At 41.4% G+C, this 22,938-nt stretch overlaps 1 protein-coding gene across 1 annotated transcript in view; it reads right to left on the minus strand.

Moving 5' to 3' along the window:
* LOC121289677 (cilia- and flagella-associated protein 46) overlaps positions 1 to 22,938 on the minus strand; it is a 243,587-nt gene that overhangs the window by 94,521 nt on the left and 126,128 nt on the right. The window contains exons 29-32 of the mRNA XM_041209300.1: positions 16,717 to 16,824; positions 13,688 to 13,852; positions 2,836 to 2,984; positions 471 to 569 (exon numbers count right to left, since the gene is read on the minus strand). Of these exons, the coding sequence (XP_041065234.1) occupies positions 471 to 569; positions 2,836 to 2,984; positions 13,688 to 13,852; positions 16,717 to 16,824 (521 nt within the window). The remainder of the gene's footprint in view (positions 1 to 470; positions 570 to 2,835; positions 2,985 to 13,687; positions 13,853 to 16,716; positions 16,825 to 22,938) is intronic.

A 22,938-nucleotide genomic window follows, 5' to 3' on the forward strand; every position in this document is an offset into this window, starting at 1 on the left:
ATATTCAGAGAATACATCTCTTAGGCCAGGTGTTTTTAACCAATCAGCAAGAGCCTCGCAACAGCAGTTCGTTGTTAACTTAGATATACAAAGATCTATTCCTTTTCCAGGTTTTCCCTGCTGGACATCTATCTTGACCTGTGGGTTTTTGAAGAATGGCATATTCACAACCTGAATTAATATTGCAAACTTTACAAAAAAAAACTCAGGAGGAAGAATGTCCAAACTTCAATGTCCTGCAATTTTTCCAAAAACAGGTTCCTCACAACTGAAACTAATGGCTTTACCAAATACCTTTAGATGGCTTTTACCAGTTGAAAAGTAAACATTTTAAAATAAATCTTTTAGCCTTATAGCTTCATCTACCCACAAGGAAGATTGTTTGTTTCAATCATTCATATTTTTAAAACATTCAATTCTTTATATAAATATGAACTACATTGTCTTAAACAATATCAGAAAGAACATACTTAGCCCGTTCTGTCTCATAGATAAATACTGATCCAGGTATCTTTTCATGGTACTGTGCAGCCTGCTTTAGATTCAGCTCTAAACAAATCTGGGCAAGTCTGTGGAAAATAAATATTTTATTTTTATCTTAGGTCAAAATACACAGTACAAATTGAACATTCTGCAACTATAATTTTATGATTTTGCAACAAGTGTGGTAAAGGAAACATCTTTTGAAAATCTTAAATGCTGCTAGGACTCAAGGAACTAACTGCACATTGAGCAAATTTATTTAAGTATACATTCATAATAACAAAGGTATGGAGGACCATGTATGTGATAACAAAGAATGGGGCTCTTTTTCAGGGAATAACATTGTTACTACTACACCTCATATTTGAGACTGCTGAAATGACAGAGATCCTTAACAAGTATTCTGCTTCAGTCTACATAGGAAGGTGAAATCAGGGCTTCACAGTTCTTGAAAAATGGAAGGATCATAAATGCTCAGATGGAAACTGCATTAAAGAAGTTAATGGGAAAAGAAAGAAAACTTGCTGGGCCCACAAAGTATGCATCCCTACTGAAAAGCTGAAGGAGGCTGTGTATAGTTTTCTTAAACATTTTTTGAAATGAAAGTTGTGTTAAAGAACTAGAGAATGCAAATTCTACTTCCATGTTTAACAAAAGGGAAAGTGATAAACCAACATATTACATACTAGTTAGTTTGACCTCAATTGTAGGTAAATTGCAAGAGACCAATGATTACTTAGGAAAGTAAAGTCTAATCAGAGACAAAGTTTGGGTAAGGTAGTTGTGCTTATTGAATTAACGTTTTCAGGAAAATAAGAGTTTGTAGATAAAGGGTATTGGGTGGATATTTAAAGCTGTTTGATAAAAGGACAAAAAAGGTTTATGAAGCTTGATGCATATGCAAGGAAAATAGTCACATAGATAATGGAATAAGCTATGGGGACAGAAAGCAGAATGGATGGGGAAATAGTTATTTTTCATGTTGGGGGAGTGGATTCATGTTGTCTCTCATTTATATAAATGATTTGAATATACACAAGGGGAATCATATCAATGTTTTCCAATTATAACAATTTAATAGACGAGTGAAACAGTGAAGAAGACTGTAGGAGATTACTGGATGATGTTGCAAGCTTAATGGTCTGGACAGATAGATGGCAGATACAGAAAGGTAGCACATTTGAGAAAAAAGGGCAGTGAAAGGAACTAAAGTCTCATTGGTAAGACTTTTAAGATAGTGGAAGAGAGATCCAAGAGTGTAGAAACATAGATCTATAAAAAGGTAGAAAAATCATACATGGGCAATGGTCATAAAAAGCAAGAAATTTATGTTGAAGTTCAGTAGCATGCTGGTTAAATGAAAGTTAGAGCAATATAAGTAGCTTGATCACTCCATTAAAGCTAGGATGTTAAGAGCCATTGAACAGACATAATGAAGGTTCACTTGAATTATTTCAAGAATGAGGGGTTACAGTTTTGAAGAACGGCTTAAAAAATGGGGCTTTTCCATTAGAACAGATAAAATTAATGAAAGAATCTCAAAGAAGTTTTAAAAATTTGGGACAAATAATGAAACAATGTCCAATGGTTGGAAGAATGGTAATAAAGGGTGTTGGTTTAACACAGGATTTTAAAGCTGTTTTTATAAATGGCCACAGCCAATACAAAATGACAAAAATACAATTCGTAAACTGCAAAAAGTCATGTTAAATATTGTGCAAATGTATTTTGAATTATGTAAACAAACATTAGACAGCGATTTAAAATTTACATAGAGTAAAATCTAATAGTTGCATTGCCTGCCTGGGCCAGTAATTCCTGGTGATTGCCATAAAAAACACAATAACATGCAGATATATAATGTATTTAATGCAGAAAATGTCCCACTTCACAGAGACACGATCAAAGATAAAGTGGTAAAAGGAGCTTGGTCGAAAAGGTGGGTTTTAAGCAGGGCCTCAAAGAAGAGGGTGGTGGAGGAAATTTCACAGAACCTGAAGGAGTGGCCATCAACGGTGGAGTGTAGTGGGGGTGCACAAGGGGCCTGACTAAAGGGAATGAAGAAATGTTGGTGGTGAGGGGGGTGGCGTGGTGGTTGAGCAATACAGTTACTGCAATTGGAAGGGGCAAGACATTTAAATGCCAAGAGGACAAATTTAAATTTTGATCACTTGGGGAATAAGAGAGAATTCGCGGGTCGATAAGGAGAGGAGTGATGGGTAAGAAGAATTTGGAGGGTGATACAATGTGGAAAACAAAGTTGAATCTGATAAGGTAAAATAACATAAAAATTACTTAAATGATATTGCATTCAAAAATTACTATATGATGTACTTTGAAAAAAAAAATAACCTGAGATGGTAGAAGTCAGAAAGACTCTTGTTATCCAACACCTCACTGGCTATTAAGTCTGCCAGCTGAAGAACAGGCAATGTCAAATGCGTATACAATAAAGCTTGCAACTCCTTCACTAATAAATCCAGGTAGAACAAACTGTAGGTCTTACAAAAAGGAAAATAAATCAGTTAGTCTTGCAATAGCTACATTATCAAATTTATTTTGCTATCCATAATGCATAAATTTTTAAAAATCCAATAAACACCACTGTTAGACTTTCTTCGCCCAAAAATACATTGCTAGACACGAACATTTGTAACATTTATTCAAACACAATCACTACCAGCCTGGATGGTCAGATTCACGTACAGCTGACAATTGTTAGCCTGCAGACATATGACATCAGAAAACATCAAGGGTGAATCTTCCAAGGAGTGGCAATCATCGTCGGATTGCAACTCTGCTTCTATTTCTATTCCAAAGATCCACATTTCTCACCCAGAATTCTGAACAGAGCCTCTTCAGAAATGGAGGGTATATCTGTTCTGGGAGTCCCTTCTTGTAGTGCAGGATCATTGGTGGAAGCCAATCCACGGATCCTTTGAATGGCATTAGCTGCTGTATTCCGATACTTTTATAGGTCCTAAAGCCACTTGGAGAAGCGATAGAGAGAAAGTAAGTTTGTAAGGTAAGTGGGTGAGGGGGTAGGGTGACAAGTAAGTTGGTGAGGGGGTAGGGTGAAAGGTAGGTTGTTCAGCGAGTAGGATGGGAGGTAAGTGGATGAGGGGGTAGGATGGCAGGTGGGTGGTTGAGGGGGTATGATGGAAGGTAAGTGGGTGAGGGCATAGGGTGGAAGGTAAGCAGGTAAGGGATAGGGTGGCAGATAGGTGAGGAGGTGGAGGGTCAGGTGGGAGTGTGAAGAGTTAGGGTGACAGGTGAGTGGGTGAGGGAGTAGGGTGACAGGTACGTTGGTAAGGATGGCAGGTGGATGGCTGAGAGGGTAGGGTGGCAGGTGGGTAAGTAAGGGCTTAGGGTGGCAGGTAATGAGGGATCAGGGTGGCAGAAGGATGTCTGAGGGGGTAGAGTGGAAGTTAAGTGGGTGAGTGGATAGGGTGGAAAGTGGATGGGTGGGAGAATTGGGCGGTAGGTGGGCAGGCAAGGGGATAGAGTGGCAGGTGAATGAGGGGGTAGGGTGGCATGAGGGAAAGCGTGAAGGGGGTAGGGTGGCAGTTAATTGGGTGAGGGGGAGGATGGTTTGAGAGGTCAGAAGTTGGGGAATTGTCGGGTGTTCAGAAGGTTGGTCAGGGAGGATAGTATGGGGGTTGGGGAGTAGTCGGAGAGTCCATGGTGATAGTCAGGGGGATCGGGAGGTAGTTGGGAGGGGCAGGAAGGTAGTCTGGGAGTCGGTCGGGGAGTAGTGGTAGTTGGGGTTCAGGGCCTAATCGGGGGAGAGGTAGCCAGGGGGGGTAGTCAGGTGTCTAATGGGGAGTCAGAGCTTCAGTAGTATAGTTACCCAGGAGTTAGAACTAGTTTTAATCCTTGTAACTTGTCCTGGGTAATTATTCTGGTAAGTGAATCGGAAATCTCCAACTCTAACTCGGAGGGTTCCAGATGCAGGGGAATTTCCCATCAGAAGTCCAAACTGCCTGGGCAATTCCTGTGTAACCAGTGCATAGGGCCTTCCGAGGGGCCCCCAGCAATACCTCTGGGGTACGCCCATCTGGAGACCGGAAGTTCTGGGCTCAAGTATTCTGGGGTAATCGTCTGCAATAGATCCTGCAATAGAAACCAAAACTTGATTTTCTGTTTATATTGAATATAAACAGCAAGCAGGTACTAGTCAGGCTACCTTTGGGTAATGCTTGATAATGATGCTCTATTTCAGTGGTAAAGAAAGAACTAATGATTCAGAAATTCAGTCAGTTGCTGATTGAACTTGAATCAGAATTATGGCACTTATAACAGAACCACGTAAAGTAGAAGGTGTTATGAGTTGTGAATAACAGGATAGCTGTGTCAAATATATTTAGTCATTGATTAGTTTCAATGTTTACATGTGACTGCTCCCACTGTTGCCTGCAGTGGTAATAGGAAGAGCTGGCTTTAAAAGCTGAAGATATCAAAATCTTCGTGTATTCTGACAGATTTGCCTCAACTATTTTTAAGCAATATATTGGCCTGGAATATCTTGGTGTAACTACAACTTGAGGGCACTGCAGCATTTTCTCCTGAAGAAACTTGCACACACTAATTTATGCTGAAACATGAGTATACATAAGTTTTCTTGGTCTTCTCTGAGAACACTCTGAGATAAGTCCACCAAAACCTTCTACCATTCATTTACAGAGCTGTGTTCCCTCATGCAAAAGGACAGCTTAAACGTGCTTCCTACATTTACACTAGTATTGCGCTGCTGTAGATTTACGTTTAAATAGGTACAGCATGGCACAGTCACCCAATATCAGCATAATTGAGATTTCTGGAGATTAGTGTTAATTTTCTGTGCAATTATTTTAAATTTCCTGCTGAAACCTGTGCTACATTCAATCAAAGATGAGCAGTGGAGCAAAAAGGCTCTGAAAATGAGGCACCATGGCAGGTGATGATCCACTTGGTATTACATCTAACAGTGACACTTTACTTGCACCCCTTTCAATGTAGTGTAAGCAAAGGAGCTCTGCAGGAAACTTCAGCACAAATTCCCATTAGCAGGATCAGCATAGAAACCAGTGAGAGTTTTGGTGTAATCTATACTTAAGTGTGACCCAGGGAAGATGGGCCATTGTTTTAATAATTTCGCTAGTACAAATGAAGAAACAGCACCCTATCACGTAGACAAGGCTCTGCTAAAATCATTATCCTACAACTTTGATATTTTACTTGTATACCAGTCATGCTCCCTTAACACTGCCCACAGTGAATCAAAACAAAATGAAGTGAAATTGGAGCCTGGAGATAATTTTCCTTCCACCCTCTTTGTCTACTGGTTTCCTTCAGAGATGGTTTTTTGCTTTCAATGTTCAACTTGTTTTTCTTTTAAATAAAGTTATAACAATGAAAATGTGTCTTTCTCACCCTCTGTTTTACACCATATCAATGTTAGACATTATAAAAACAAAAACAAAAACAAAAACAAAAAACAAGTTCTGTTGAAGGGTCATGAGGACTCAAAACGTCAACTCTTTTCTTCTCTGCCGATGCTGCCAGACCTGCTGAGTTTTTCCAGGTAATTCTGTTTTTGTTTTAGACATTATAAACTCTGGCTCACTGATGTTAGCCATTGAACAAATTTCAACCGTAAGCTGAAAGGCCAAAAAGAATGGAGACATGTAGTAAAAAAAAGCTTTCCATCTAAGCCTGTGCTATATCTGACTGAGAATGATTAATGCAAAAAGAACGCATTTGTTGAGCATTCAGCAGAGATTACAGGGATAAGGAGAGGAAAGTCCAAGCAGAGATTTGAAAGCAAGGATGAGAATTTTAAAATCACCATATTGTTCGACCTGGTGCTAACATAGGTCAGTGAGCACAGGAGTGATAGGTGAATAGGATTTGGTGTGAGTCAGGATATAGGCAGCAGCATTTTGGATGACTTCCAGTTTATGGAAGTTAGAATGCAGGAGACCAGCCAATACATTGTTACCTCAAATCTTAACTTTCAAAGTAATGAATGAGGGTTTCAGCAGCAGATGAGCTGAAGGAGGGGATGAAGTTGGGCGATGTTACGGAGGTGGAACTAGGTGGTCTTAGTGATGGCGTTCATGATGGCATGAACGCCATAGTGATGGCACTGAGGATATGAAGTCTGGTTTAGTCTCAGAGAGATATAAGAATAAGACAGTTATTAAGCATACATTAAGAATATATATTTCTATAACTGAATGGAGCCAGTACACTTGTGTAAGACACAAACAATGCCACCAGGTAGAGCTAGAGGGCTTTGAAAAACAGAGTCAGGTGAAACCATTCTAGTAAGTACTTTATTCAGTTGAGCAAATGCTCAAATATGGTTTAAAATCCATAGGGGAAGTTTTTACAGACAAGAGAGAGGCAAGTTTGACTTTGTGTGGTGAGTTAAATCCCTTAAAATGACATTGGGTCAGGATCCCAACATCTTCCGCCCACTTCCTGTTTCACCAGGTTCGAAGGTGAACAGCATTTAAATATCCTAATAGGTAATTAAATATCATTTAACCAAGAGTTCTGACTTTAACAACTAGTCCACCTATTTCCAGAGCTGTCAGCAATTCACCAAGATCAACCAGGTGAGCACACAGCAGAAGAGCTTCTTCAGTGAAAGGGAAGGGTCTGCTCAGTGACCCTGAAGAACTCCGGCCATGGCCAGATGTGGGGCTGATGCTGACAACATTACTTCCCAGAATGTGTTTTCACTGCTTAACAGGTGATTACCAACTTCTTAGAAGTCACTTTACCTGTCTTGCATTTCACTCATCTTCAGCTGCTCCTCTCTGCTGTCAGCTTCACCATGGCTTGGGAACAGCTTACGCAGCTCTACTTTGCACCTCTGATGAGGGACAAGAGGAGCAGCAATACCAATATTAACAGCACCAGCACCAGCAACAGCAGGAGCAGCTTCCTGCTTGACAGCCACATGTTGCTCCACAGGGCAGAGGGAACGGCACAGAGTTCCAGCTCCAAGAAGGCGAGACCCCAGCACAGGATTAACAGGTAGAGAGGATCAGCTCTTTCAGCATTTCAAGCACCAGTGCCTCAAGGGGTCCAGGCTTTCACAGCAGGTCATTGCTGAAATCTGCAACCATTGGGAACAAAACCTCTTTTCCAATGGAGCAGGTGAGCATGCATTGTCAGTGACCACTGCATTGTCAGTGACCACTGAGGTGCCTAGCACTGGAGGCTCACAAACCCATCCCCAGGGTCTCTGCCTCTCTCCAAGGAAGTGTGGTCTCTTCTCCTGAGTGTTAGAAATGGCTTGTCTGAATAGGAAGAAAGGACAGCATTTGTGAAGCCTTGATGGTCTGACCCGACCTGTGTTGAAGTCACCCAGGATGATGAGTTTGACATTCTTAGGTACTTTTTCTTTTATTCGTTCATGGGATGTGGGCGTCGCTGGCTACGCCAGCATTTATTGCCCATCCATAATTGTCCTTCAGAAGGTGGTGGTGAACTGCCTTCTTGAACCGCTGCAGTCCATATGGTGTAGGTATACCCACAGTGCTGTTAAGGAGAGAGTTCCAAGTTTATGACCTGGCGACAGTGAAGGAACAGCGATAAATCTCCAGGTCAGAATGGTGTGTAGCTTGGAGGGGGACTTCCAGGTGGTGGTGTTCCCTTGTATCTGCTGCCCTTGTCCTTCTAGGTGGTAGTGGTTCTGGGTTTGGAAGCTCCAGTCTAAGGCATCTAGATGAGTTCCTGCAGTGCATCTATAGAAGCATACACACAGCTGCCCTGGGTGTTGGTGGTGGAGGGAGTGAATGTTTGTGGGCGGGATGCCAATCAAGTGAGTGCTTTGTCCTGGATGGCGTCAAGCTTCTTGAATGTTGTTGGAGCTGCACTCAACCAGGCAAGTGGAGAATATTCCATCACATGCCTGACTTGTGCTTTGTAAATGGTGAACAAGCTTTGGGGAGTCAGGTGATGAATTACTCACCACAGGATTCCTAGCCTCTGGCCTGCTCTTGTAGCCACAGTATTTATATGGCTAATCCAGTTCAGTTTCTGGTCAAACATTGACAATGGTTGGATTATCTCTTGTTGCAGATGATCATCGCCTGGCACTTATGTAGCATGAAGGTTACTTGCCACTTGTCGGCCCAAGCCTGACTATTGTCAAGGTCTTGCTGCATTTGGACATGGACTGCTTCAGTACCTGAGGAGTCGTGAATGGTGCAGAACATTGTGCAATCATCAGCGAACATTCCCATTTCTGACCTTATGATGGAAGGAAGGTAAAGCAGCTGAAGATGGTTGGGACTAGCACACTAGCCTGAGGAACTCCTGCAGTAATGCAGAACTGAGATGGCTGGCCTCCAACAACCACAACCATCTTCCTTCATGCTAGGTATGACTCCAAACAGCAGACAGTTTTCCCCCGATTCCAATTGACCCCATTTTTTCCAGGGCTCCTTGATGCCACACTTAGTCAAATGCTGCCTTGCTGTCAAGGGCAGTCACCCTCACCTCATCTCTGGAGTTCAACTTTTTTGTCCATGTTTGAACCAAGGCTGTAATGAGGTCAGGAGCTGAGTGGCCCTGACAGAACCCAAACTGAGCAAAAGTGAGCAAGTTATTGCTAAGCAAGTGCCGCTTGATAGCACGGTTGATGACCCTTTTTGTCACTTTACTGAGGATCGAGAGTAGACTGATGGGGCAGTATTTGGCCGGTTGGATTTGTCCTGACTTTTGTGAACAGGACATATCTAGGCAATTTTCCACATTGTCAGGTAGATGTCTGCGTTGTAGCTGTACTGGAACAGCTTGGTTCGGGGTGTGGTGAGTTCTGGAGCACGAGTCTTCAGTACTATTGCCAGAATACTGTCAGGGCACATAGCCTTTGCAGTATCCGGTGCCTTCAGCCGTTTCTTGAAATCATGTGGAGTGAATCGAATTGGCTGAAGACTGGTATCTTTGATGCTGGAGGCTTCCGGAGGAGGCTGAGATGGATCATCACTTGACACTTCTGGCTGAAGATTGTTGCAAATGCTTTAGCCTTATCTTTTAACTATTCCCATCATTGAGGTTGGGAATATTTGTCAAGGCTCCTCCTCCAGTGAGTTGTTTAATTGCCCACCGCCTTTCACGACTGGATGTGGCAGGACTGCAGAGCTAAGATCTGATACATTGATTGTGGAATCGCTTACTTCTGTCTATCACTTCCTGCTTATGCTGTTTAGCATGGAAATAGCCCTGTGTTGTAGCTTCACCACCTTGACACCTCATTTTCAGGTATACCTGGTGCTGCTTCTGGCATGCCCTCCTGCAATCTTCACTGATCCCATGGCTTGGTGTTAATGGTAGAGTGGGGGATATGTCAGGCCATGGGGTTACAGATTATAGTTGTGAACAATTCTGCTGCTGCTGATGGCCCATGGCGCCTCATGAGCCCAGTCTTGAGTTGCTAGATCTGTTCAAAATCTATCTTATTTAGCATGGTGGCCACGCAATACGATGGACGGTATTCTCAATGTGAAACCAGGACCTAGCCTCCACAAGGACTGTGCGGTGGTGGTCCCTCCTACCGATACTATCATGGACAGACAGGTTGGTGAGGATGAGGTCAAATCTGTTTTTCCCCTCTTGTTGACTCCTTCACCACCTGCCGTAGACCCAGTCTAGCAACTATGTCTTTTAAGACTCGAAGCACGGTCTGCAGTGGGGCTACCAAGCCACTCTTGGTGATGGACATTGAAGTCCCTCACCCAGAGTACATTCTGTGCCCTTGCCATGCTCAGTGCTTCCTCCAAGTGGTGTTCAACATGGAGGGGTACTGATTCATCAGCTGAGGGGGGATGGTACCATGTAATCAGCAAGAGGTTGAGGTTGAGGACTCCCAGGGCAATTCCCTCCTGACTGTCGCTAGACTGGTCTATGAGACAGCTCTCCCAGTTTTGGCACAAACCCCCAGATGTTAGTAAGGAGGACTTAGCAGGGTCGATAGGCTGAGTTTGCCGTTGTCTTTTCTAGTGCCTAGGTCAATGTCGGGTGTGTCAGTCCAGTTCCATTCAGATTTTTTTTAGTGGTTTATTGCAACTGAGTGGCTTGCTAGCCAGGGCATTTAAGAGGCCATTTCAGAGTCACCCACATTGTGACACAACTAGACCAGACCAGGTAAGGACGGCAGATTTCCTAAACGACATTAGTGAACCAGATGGGTTTTTACAACAATCAACAATGGTTTCATGGTCGTTATCAGACTTCTTAGTTGCAGATTTTTTGTTGAATTCAAATTTCACCATCTGCTGTGGTGGGATTCGAACACAGACCCCAGGAATATTACTCGGGGTCTCTGAATTACTCATCCAGTGACAATGTCACTATGCTACCACCTCATGAGAGATAGTGTTACTCAGGTCATGGTAAAATTTGCTTTTTCTTTCACCTGGGATTTGGCCATCAAGCCGTTATTGCTATATTTGGAAAAATTCTCAAGTTTGTCTGTGATACTGGACTTGATATCATAGCCAATACTGGCCTCACAATGATAATCTTTGGGTTAGTCACTCCACATGAATATAAATTCAGCACCCAATTCCTTAAGATAACCTACTTTCATTTAGTGCTGCAATGGCTACTTTATGTCTGGTCAGTGCTCTGACAAAAAGCTTGGATCTGTGTTCAAGTCTATCAGTAAATACACTAACAGCACTGTGTACAATTCTAGTCTCCATTTCACAAAAATAATTCAGAGACCCTGGAAAGGTGCAAAAATGAATTACAAGAATGATACCAGATCTAAGAGGCTCTATCTATGGGGACAGACTGTACAGTCTGGGGTTTTTCTCTCTCGGGAAAAAAAAAGGCTGAGGGGTGACCCAAAAGAGATCTTTAAAATTAGGAAAGAGTTTGATAGGGTAGACAGAAAGATGTTTCTACTTGTGAGTGAGTCCAAAATTAGAGGCCATAAATATACAACTGTCACTAATTAATCCAGTAAATAATTATCCATAAAGTTGTTTGCATTGGAACTTACTACCACATGCAGCAGTTGGTGTAATTAGCATATATGCCTTTAAGAGGGAGCTAGCTAAATCCATGGGGCAGAAAGAAGAAGGTTGGATGAAGTAAAGTAGGAGGAGGCTCATGTGGAGCATAAACACCAGCATAGGCCAACATGAATGATATTAAAATTGGGATTGAATGTACATCCTGATCCAATTGTTCCTGCCCTCTAACTTCACCTCACACTTGGTGTTGATGCCTTGTGTGCAACTCCTTAGGAGATCAACTTGTAAAACATTTAAAAAGTTTGCACTTATTACACACTACCTGGAAATGGGATACTATACTTCCGGAAAACCATTTTTCTGCTACAGTGTACTGATAACACCCCCTACTGTTATTCAATTAATGTATTCCCTGGCTTATTGCAAGCAGTACAGTGAGAAATCTACTCATAACTACTTGTACAAGATAACATTTCAGTCCCATCTTTAACTATTGATTTTAACTTGACGAAGAGCACATTTAGTTTTGTTGTATACAATACCATAACAGAATTAACCTAAATTAAATGGGTTGATTAAATAAAAGAGAATTATAGTAAATAAGAGAATGTAGACAAGAAATTGTCTAAAATAGATGAGCAAGGGGTCCATCAATAAAGGTTATGTATGGCACTGGATGGAAAATGAACTTGAAAACAGGAAACAGTAGTTAGTCACAAATGGGAACTCTTCAGATTAAGAATATGTAGCAACTTAGATACCCAGGGACCATCTTGGCACCCTTGTAATTTTTAATATGCAAGTTGATCTCCCCATTCCATTGCAAACACTGAGTCGTGATCTACACAACATTGAAAAGTTCTTTCTCAGTACTATGAAAGAATGTGATGACAGTACACCTGGAAGAGTGGTCAACTGAAGCTATTACTATAATAAAATAAAAAAACAGAATAAATGTGCAAAATTACATTAGAACAAAATGTTTTCTTCTTTTACATCACATAATCATCATTAAGAGAGCAGATTTTACTTTGATTGCACTTGGGAATAATATATTTATTTTTCCTCTATATTGCTGGGGTAGACATGCTCCATTACAGTTGTGCGATCATCCTTGACCAATTTTCCTCTATGCAGAATATAAGAAATCCTTTACATCAGATAGCACAAACCTGATCTACTATCAGCAAAGCAAGGACACTGATGAACACTGCAGTATATATAGCTCAATAGGCAGCAGTGAATTAATGAATTCATAGTAAACTGGCTACTAATGAATCAATTTCTTAGAGAAGGAAAAACCAGTAAATCAAGAAATTAGGTCAGCAGTAGGTAAACAGTAAGTTACTTAATGAAGCATTGTATACAACAACAATTGAAGAAATTAATGAGGAAAAAGGCATCAGCGAATTCTTAAATTAACAGAACAGAATGCAAATCAACGTAATAGCGGGCAACAGTAAGTTAATATTTCTTTCCTACCCTTTGCTGCCATACCTTGCTGCCCCTGTACCACTGGCAATTTACTTTTCCAAGTACTAATAATTTAATACTTATTAACTGTAAAGGCAAGTGAAAAATACTAAAAGACCTTTGAGCCAAAAGAGACTAGCTTGCTCGGAAATTGAGCAATAGAGGTCGAAAAATCCATACTCTTATATATCCAAGTTAGCTTATGATTAAGATCTGAGTATTGCTGAAAAAATAAACATGTCAAAGCTTTTTGTCTGGCACTCATCAGGTCACTTTGCACAAAAACCAATATATACCAATTTATACTGTATATGAAGACAATGTTGATTGGTTGGCAAGTGGACTCTGATTGGTAGAGGTGGTGCCATGGAGAATGCACCAGTGATAGTAACAGGCAGTTAACTGCCAAGTATTGTTTGAAACTTAAACCAGGCAGCTTGACCTTGATTGGTCAAGGCATTGCCCTGAGAAATGAATCAGCGAATGGCTGATACGTGTTTTGTTTAGCTGAAACAGGTGCAATGTATGCATATTTACATTGTGTAGCACACTCTTCATATACAGTATAAATTGTTGTTTTCCCCTTATATTGGTATTCTTATGAAGTCTCCTAATGAGTGCAAGAGGAAAATATTCGACATGTTTCTTTTTTCAGCAATACTCAAGTTCTGTACTACCAAGCGACTATAAAGATCTGAATACACAAAATTTATGATTTCTCCCAACTTTCAGAAACATTTTTTGATACTTACAGGTTTCAGGATATTTTTCTTGTTGATCAGACTACAACTTGAGCCTTGCTTAAAGGCCTCTCGAACTTCACTAGGGCATACAAAATTTGCCCACTCCTCTAGATTAGCAGGCATGGTGCCAGGCAACATTTTTGATTTGGCCTTCTCCCGAACATCGGATGCTAGCTATTAGAAAAGAAAAATACTCCAAAAATTTAGAACTGCTAGAATGCTGCTATTATATTGTTAGTCTTGCATCAAAGCAGCAATATTTTTGTACCACTCTATTACAAAACACCCAAATTAACTCTGTCAATTTGGCAGTACAGTTGAATTTGAGAATTTGCTTGGAAAAGGTATTCCCATGACACCAAAAATATGAAGCAGCTACAGTATAGCTACAGTCAGTCCTGGGTATTTTCAAGTTTAAGTCAAGTTTCAAGTGGGTCACTCTAGTCCTTTGCTTCTTATAATTGAAACATTTTTAAAATAATACATTTTTAAAATTACAACTACATAAGAAATAGGAACAGGGGTAGACCATTCAACCCCTTGAACCTGCCCCACCATTCAATAAGATCATGGCTGATCTTCTTGCGTCCCAATTTTCATGTTTCCATCTACCTTTGATTCCCTTGCCTAACAAGAATCTATCTCTGGTTTAAAAATATTCAGTGATCCCGCCTCCTCCACTTTCTGAGGCAAAATGTTCCAAAGTCACACAACCCTGAGAGAGAAAAAAATTCTCTTCATCTCTGTCCTAAAAGGATGACCCCTAATTTTAAAACAGTGCCCCCTAGTTCTGGACTCACCCACAAGAGGAAACATCCTGATCAAGGGCATTCAGGATCTTGTATACTTAAATCAAATCACCGCTCACTCTTCTAAACTCCAGTGGAAACAAGCCCAGTCTGTCCAACCTTTCCTCATAAGGCAACCCACTCATTCCAGGTATCAATCTAGTAAACCTCCTCCAATGCACTTACATCCTTCCTTAAATAAGGAGATCAAAACTGCACACAGTATTCGAGGTTCAGTCTCACCAATGCCATGTATAAGTGAAACATAACATCCTTACTTTTATGTTCAATTCCACTTGTAATAAAGGATAGCATTCCATTAGCCTTCTTAATTACTTGCTGTACCTGCATTATATATTAGCTACGTTAATATGTAATTCACACGTAGGATTTACTTAAAAAATACATTTTTAAAATTTTGGCCATTGTTACGTTTAATCATTTTTGATTGTTGTCAGTGATTTGTTTTAATGAGTGGCTTCATGTCGCTTGGATTTGTTACTGCTATAAACCTCTTAGAAAAGGTTTAACTAAATAAAGCCAACTATCCATCAGTTCTTTTCAATCATTTACTGTAACATTAACTGTAAGAGCTGAAGGGCAATAGGCAGAGTTCTATTATTGCATGAATACATTTATGAGGACAGCCTTTTTTCAATTTAACAATGATGGAACATTACCTTCCCGACTATCTCCTACTCCTATCTCCTCCTGCTGCTAAAACACTCATTCAGACTCAATTATTCCAATGTTTACCTGGTCGGCAACCCATATTGCAGCCTCTGTAAACATCAGACATTCAAAAATCTGTTACCCGCATCCTGACTCATACTTAGTCCTGTTCACCCATTGCTGCTGTGCTCGCTGGCCTACATAGGCTCTTGAACTAGTAATACTTCAAATTTCAAATGCTCATCCTTGTGTTCAAATCCCATTATGGGCTGGTTTTACATATCTATATCTTCCTTCAGCCCTACAGCTCTCTGAGAACGTGATGTTCCTCCAATTCTGACCTCTTCCGAGATTTCGTTCTTCCCTCCATTGGCAGCGAGTTCTAGAATTCTGTCTCTAACCTTCTCCACTTTTCTCTCCTCCTTTAAGATGCCCCTTAAAACATGCCTCTTGAACCAAGCTTTTGGTCACCTTCAAATGTGGCTCAATTTCAGATATTGTCTGACACCAGTTCTGTGAAGAGCCTTAGAGATTTTACTGCGTTAATGGCACTATCTATATGCAAGTTGTTGCTCTATTTCACAGTTTATCACAGGATTAACAATTACTCTTTAATTACAACGTAATGTACCACTGGCCATGTGGTATGCCCAGTAAATTCTCCTGTTTACTCCAAAAGGCAAATAAATTCATTCTGTTGAAGCAGTTATGTTCAGCTAAAAACTAATCATCAAATTTATTACAAGATGATTATGCAGAAGCAAAAATATGTAGCAAGCTAATGTTGGTATAGTTAAAACACTATAATAATAGGATCTGTCGCAAAGAATTTAAACTAACTTCAGAATTTGCTCTTAAATCTGATTCGGAAAGACTTTCTTTTTTTATTGCATATTCATGCTTATTTTAAGCACTATTCACACCCTAAAAGGTGTCCGGTATGGGTTGAAATCCAGTACTATGGTAGCAGCTAAAAGGAAATCAGCCACTGGTGCAGCAAGCCAGCATGTATAAGTACAAGTCTCCAGCCCAAACAAATGGGGAAGGTTAGTGGTAGGAAAGGTATCCAGTTGTAAAATCACCCACCAAATCCAAAAATGATGAATGATACAAAGCAGTGATCAATCAGCATTATGGTGACCCATGTAACATAGCTAAAGCTGAAAGAAAGGAAAGTAACAGCTGAAAGGTGCAATTAGGCAGTCATGTTATGGTGTATCAAGATGACACACTGCAATCCTTAAATCTAGTGCTTCTCTGAGAAATGTTGCCCAAAAATGTCAAGGCACTTCAGTAGAGATGTTAATGTCTATAATCCAGCAAAAGGTGAGGTTAGATTTTTGGTTAAGGAATAGGCATAAACCAGGCTCATGGAAAGAGGAGCTATGTTATCTTGGCTACATTAGAGCGGTCAGTAAACTTCTTTTGGCATTAGCTAATGGGTCATTGGCGGTGGAACTGAATGCCATACACCATCAGTCCAGATTGAGTTAACTGGAAAGCATGGAATTGTATTTGCTATAACCTTTGTTAAATCAAAATAAATTCAAATGTTTCCTTAAATTTATTGCACATTACCTCTTTCTTGCCCTTGGATTTATTTGATTTTGTTCCTGTACCTGCGCGGCCTGTAGGTGCAGAAGCCGCTAACTCTTTAACAAGAGTCTCTGCTGATGTCAATGATACCTAAGATTAAAATGTAAGGAAACAAAGAATTGGCTAAAAATTGATAAATTACTTTAAATTGAGTCTATTTTCAACGGTTAGTCAAAAAACTTATTTATTTTTATTCATAAACAAACCAGTTAAGACTGGTGGGTAATAAAAATTACAGAAGGAAGGAAAGGAGAGGAGAGAAGAGTGGAGGGGAGGAATGGCATTGTAATTATTTATTGCATGACCTCATGATATTCCAAACTGCTTCACAGCCAATGAACTACTTATGCTTACAGCAAAATCCCTCAAGCAGTAAAGAGATAATGACCAGATAATCAAGACTTCGGACCATTTGTTAAGGTATAAATATTATCCAGGACACTGGAAAACCTCTCTCTCATTAAAAAAGCTATCAGGTCCATTATCTCAGAGAACGAGGGGAACAGAATCTAGAGCAGAATAAGAAGCAGCATGAATAAATCAAATCTAGCTCAGGGCAAAGTCAAAAATTCCCAATGAAGATGCAGAAACCCAAATACATAACAGAAGATCAGGTACTGCATTAGTTGCTGTCCAACAAAGACTATAGAGTCAGTCATAGTCATAGAGTCAGAGAGGTCTACAGCACAGGAAAAGGCCCTTCGGCCCATCGAGTCTGCACCAGTCAAACAAGCACCTAGCTATTCTAAACCCATTTTCCAGCACTAGGCCCATAGCCTTGTATGCCATGGCATCACAAGTGCACGTCCAAATATTTATTCAATGTTATGAAGGTTTCTGCCTCAACCACTCTTTCAGGCAGTGAGTTCCAGATTCTCACCATCCTCTGGGTGAAAAAATTCTTCCTTACATCCCATGGCATACAAGGCTATGGGCCTGGTGCTGGAAAATGGGATTAGAATAGTTAAGTACTTGTTTGACCAGTGCAGACTCAATGGGCTGAAGGGTCTTTTTCTGTGCTATAGACTTCTATGACTCTATCCCCTCTAAACCTCCTGCCCCTTACCTTAAATCTATGCCCCCTGGTTATTGATCCCTCCACCAAGGGCAAAAGTTCCTCTGCTCCAAGGAAAATAACCGCAGCCTATTCAATCTGCTCCTCATAACTAAAACTCTCCAGCCCAGGCAATATCCTGGTAAATCTCCTCTGCACTCTCTCTAGTGCAATCACATCCTTCCTATAATGTGGATTCCAGAACTGCACGCAATACTCTAGCTGTGGCCTAAGCAGCGTTTTATACAGTTCCAGCATAGCTTCCCTGCTCTGATATTCTATGCCTCGGCAAATAAAGGCAAGTAACCTTTTTCTGCCTTCTTAACCACCTTATCTACCTGCCTCGCTACCTTAAGGGATCACTGAACCTGCACACCAAGGTCTCTCTGATCCTTGGTTCTTCCCAGGGTCTTACCATTCATTGTGTATTCCCGTGCCTTGTTTGTCCTGCCCAGGTGCATCACCTCACACTTATCCAGATTAAATTCCATTTGCCACTGATCAGCCCATCTGACCAGCCCGAGTATATCCTCCTGTAATCTAAGGCTATCCTCCTCACTATTTACCACCCCATCAATTTTTGTGTCATCCACGAACTTACTGATCAACCCTCCTACATTCAAGTCTAAATCATTTATAAATATCACAAACAGCAAGGGACCCAACACCAATCCCTGTGGAACCACACTGGATACAGGCATCCAGTCACAAAAACACCCCTTGACCATCACCCTGCCACTCAGCCAATTCTGGATCCAATTTGCCAAATTGCCTTGGATCTCATGAGCTCTTACCTTCGTTATCAGTCACCCATGTGGGACCTTATAAAAAGCCTTGCTGAAGTCCAGGTAGACTATGTTAAATGCATTGCCCTCATCTACACATCTGGTCACCTCTTCGGAAAATTCAATCAAGTTAATCAGACATGACCTCCCCTTAACAAAACCATGCTGACTGTCCTTGATTTACCCCTGCCTCTCAAAGTGTAGATTAATTCTGTCCCTCAGAATTGCTTCCAATAATTTCCCCACCACTGAGGTTAGACTGACTGGCCTGTAGTTCCCTGGTTTTCCCTTCCTCCCTCTTGAATAACAATACCACTTTGGCTGTCCTTTGTGGCCAGGGAGGTATTGAAAATTATTGCCAGCACCCCTGCTATCTCCTCCCTTGCCTCACTTAACAGCCTGGGATACATTTCATCTGGGCCTGGAGATTTGTCTACTTTTAAGCCTGCCAGACCTATCAGAACCTCCTCCCTTTCTATGCTAATTTCTTTAACCATATCACAGTCCTTCTGCCTGATTTCCATACCCACACTTGTGAGCACCGACACAAAATATTCATTTAAAACCCTACCTACGTCTTCTGGCTCCACACACAAATTAACACTATAGTCTTTAATGGGGCCTACTGTTTCCCTGGTTATCCTCTTACTCTTAATGTATTTGCAAAATAACTTTGGATTTTCTTTTATTTTACCCGCCAATGTTTTTTCATGCTCCCTTTTTCCTCTCCTAATTTCCTTTTTAAGTTCCTTCTTACACATTCTATACTCCTCTAGGGTTTCCGCTGTTTTGAGCTCTCAGTCTCTGCCATAAGCCTCCCTTTTTCTCTTTATCCAATCCTGTATATCCCTTGACATCCAGGGTTCCCTGGATTTGTTGGTCCCACCCTTTGTCTTTACTGGAATATGTTGGCTCTGTACTCTCCCTATTTCCTTCTTGAATGAATCCCACTGCTCTGATGCAGATTTACCTAAAAGTAGCTGCTCCCAGCCCACTCTGGCCAAATCATATCTGGTCTTATTAAAATCGGCCTTCCCCCAATTTAGAACTCTGATTTCTGGCCCATCCTTGTCCTTTTCCATAACAACCTTGAATCTAATGGAATTATGATCACTATCTGCAAAATGCTCACCCACTGATACCTCTACCACTTGCCTGGCTTCATTCCCTAAAATTAAGTCCAGCCGCCCCCTCTCTTGTGGGACCTTCTAAGTACTGGCTTAAAAAGCTCTTCTGGATGCATTTTAAGAATTCCGCTCCCTCTAAACCTATCACACTATGACTAACCCAGTTAATGTTGGGGAAGTTGAAATTCCCTATTAATACTACCCTATTATTTTTACACTTCTCTGAAATATGTCTACATGTCTGCTCTTCTATTTCTCTCTGACTGTTTGGGGGCCTATAGTACACTCCCAGCAATGTGATTGCTCCTTTTTTGTTTTTAAGTTCTACCCATATGGCTTCATTTGAGGAGCATTCTTAGATGTCATCCCTCCTTATTGCTGTAATTGATTCCTTGATCAATATTGCAATACCCCCTCCCCTTTTACCTCCTTCCCTGTCATGCCTGAAGACCCGATATCCTGAAATATTGAGCAGCCAATCATGCCCCTCTCTCAACCATGTCTCTGTGACAGCAATGACATCATACATCCATGTGTTAATTTGTGCCCTCAGCTCATCTACCTTATTTGTCAGACTCCTTGTATTAAAATAAATACCATCCAACCTTGCCAAACTCCCTTGTGCCTTAACTGGCCTATAGTTTCTATGCCTTCCAGACTAGCTTGCTCTCTCTTCTAATTTTGGCTGTGCACCCCTCCCTGCTGAACCTCCTCTCAGGATCCCATCCGCCTGCCAAGTTAGTTTAAACCCTCCCCAACAGCACTTGCAAACCTCCCCGCAAGGACCTTGGTCCTATTCCGGTTCAGGTGCAAACCTTACGCCTTGTACAGGTTCCATTGCCCCATTAGAGATTTCAGTGTCCCAGAAATATAAAGCTCTTCCTCCTGCATCATTTCTCCAGCCACGCATTCATCTGGACTAACCTCCTATTTCTATACTCACTAGCGTGGGGTACCAGAAGTAATCTAGAGATTACTACTTTTGAGGTCCTGTTTTTTTAATCTGCTTCCTAGCTCCCTAAATTCTGCTTACACGATCTCATCCCTCTTTCTACCTATGTCTTTGGTACCAATATGTACCATGATCTCTGTCTGTTTGCCATCCCCCTTTAGAACGCCCTGTAGCCGTTCAGTGACATCCTTGAACCTGGCACCAGGGAGGCAACATACCATCCTGGAGTCACGTCTCCAGCCGCAAAAACACCTGTCTGTTCCCCTTACTATCGAATCTCCTACCACTATTGCTCTTACCCTCTTTTTCTTCCCCCACTGTACAGCTGAGCCACTCACAGCACCATGAGCTCACCCTTTTCCAACACAGAAAAACAGCTCTCGAGCAAGATGTACCCTGGGGATTTCCTGACTACCTGCTTGACACCTTTCCTCTGACTGATGGTCACCCATTCCCTCTCTGTCCGCACTTCTGTCAGCTATGGGGTGACATCTAAATACATGCTATCCACGAAACTCTCAGCCTCACAAATGCACCTCAGTGCCTCCGAAACTCGGAGCTCCAGTAGCTGTAGCTGGTGGCACTTCCTGCACATGTGGTTGATCAGAGTGCAAGAAGCGACTAGGACTTCCCACATGTTGCAGGCGGTACATAACATAGGACTGAGCTGCCCTGCCATGCCTCTAGTTGAAAAAACACCCTTAAAGTTAAATACAGTAAAAAAAAGTTAAATTATTTATGTACTTTAAATAAAAACTAGAACTTTTTACCTTTCCTTAGCTTAATCTATTCTAAATTGGAGAAAAACTGGAGAAAAAACTGGAAAAAAAATACTTACCCGCTACTCACCAATCAGCTCTCAACTTTGTGCTGACATCACTTTTTGAAGCTTCCCCACACTCACGCTGGTTCTGACCTCTCCGCCACTCTCTCACGCTGTATTGTGATGTCACTCTTGTTATTTTCAACAAGAACTGACTGCAGGACACTCTTCCCAGGCTGCTTCACCACGATGCTGACTGCAGGACCCTCTTCCCAGACTGCCTCACCACGATGCTGACTGCAGGACACTCTTCCCAGACTGCCTCACCACGATGCTGACTGCAGGACACTCTTCCCAGGTATAAAGCATTGGCAAATGTGGAGGTGAGAAGCCAGTGGAGAAATGGATTTCAGTCCAAGGGGTCACACAGCAGCAGATTAAATCTGAGTACCTCGCTGGGCACTTAAGTAGTCCTGAAGCCCATCATGTAATATCAGCAGATTGTAGTATGGACACCATGGGCTAGGGCAGGTTACATTTAACTTGAATTCAAAGCAGAGTCACGACAACCAAATCTTAAAGTGTTGTACAGCAGAGTAACTGAGTTCCAAACGCAGAGGAATAATTTTCAATTATCATGTGAAACAGGAGGGTAGTGGCTAAACAAGACTAAGCCAATACAATGATAATGACAGGTGGCCCAATCAATTTTCATGACTGAGTCTCGCTTGAACATACATAGTGAGCTGCCAGTGCTGAACAAGTACAAATAGGCATCTCGACAAACAGTGGGAGGTAATGCTTTGGCATCTCCTTTGCACAACTGAACTAGAAATGTGTGTTTAAAGGGGAGTTGGCAATCCAAGGGGAAATAGGAGTAGGCTGCAAGATTTTCCTGGAACTAGGAGCAGTATTCATGATTTTCCTGGCCCCACAAATTAATTAAAAATTGTGTTATTTCCTGTTTTCAAGTGACCTGCAGTGTTTCCTTTAAGGACCACTCGTTTAACTGCTCAATGTTTGGTTCAACTTAGTGAAGCATATACTGCTGGCACTCTGTGAAGTGGAAAATAAAAATTGAAAAAGGGTCCGAGTTGCGGTTTGGTATCACTATTTAGATATATTAATGTGGCTCTTAACCATTTTAGGGTGAGCACTGTCCACCTACATAGGGTCCCACTTAAAAAGTGCATCAGAAAGGGCTGGAAAATTCCAGCCAACATTTTAGATCGATGACCTTTCCTTGAATTTCCAGCACCAACAGTATTTTGCTTTTGTACGTGTCTAAGGGAGGTGTGAATGGCAGGACCCTGAATAGCTGCCATTCAGGAATGAATTTAGGAAAAACTTCTACACCTACAATGGAAGTTTGGAACTCTCTTCTGCAAACAGTAATTGATGCTGGCTCAAAAAAAACATATTAACATATAGTAAACATATTAACAGAAATGGGGTAAAGGTGGATATATAGGGCTGGATTTCTGTGATTAAGAAAGGTATTGTAAGTAAGGAATCTTCCTGAC

The sequence above is a fragment of the Carcharodon carcharias genome, chromosome 17 (genome assembly GCF_017639515.1).
Source record: "Carcharodon carcharias isolate sCarCar2 chromosome 17, sCarCar2.pri, whole genome shotgun sequence".
NCBI classification, from domain to species: domain Eukaryota; kingdom Metazoa; phylum Chordata; class Chondrichthyes; order Lamniformes; family Lamnidae; genus Carcharodon; species Carcharodon carcharias.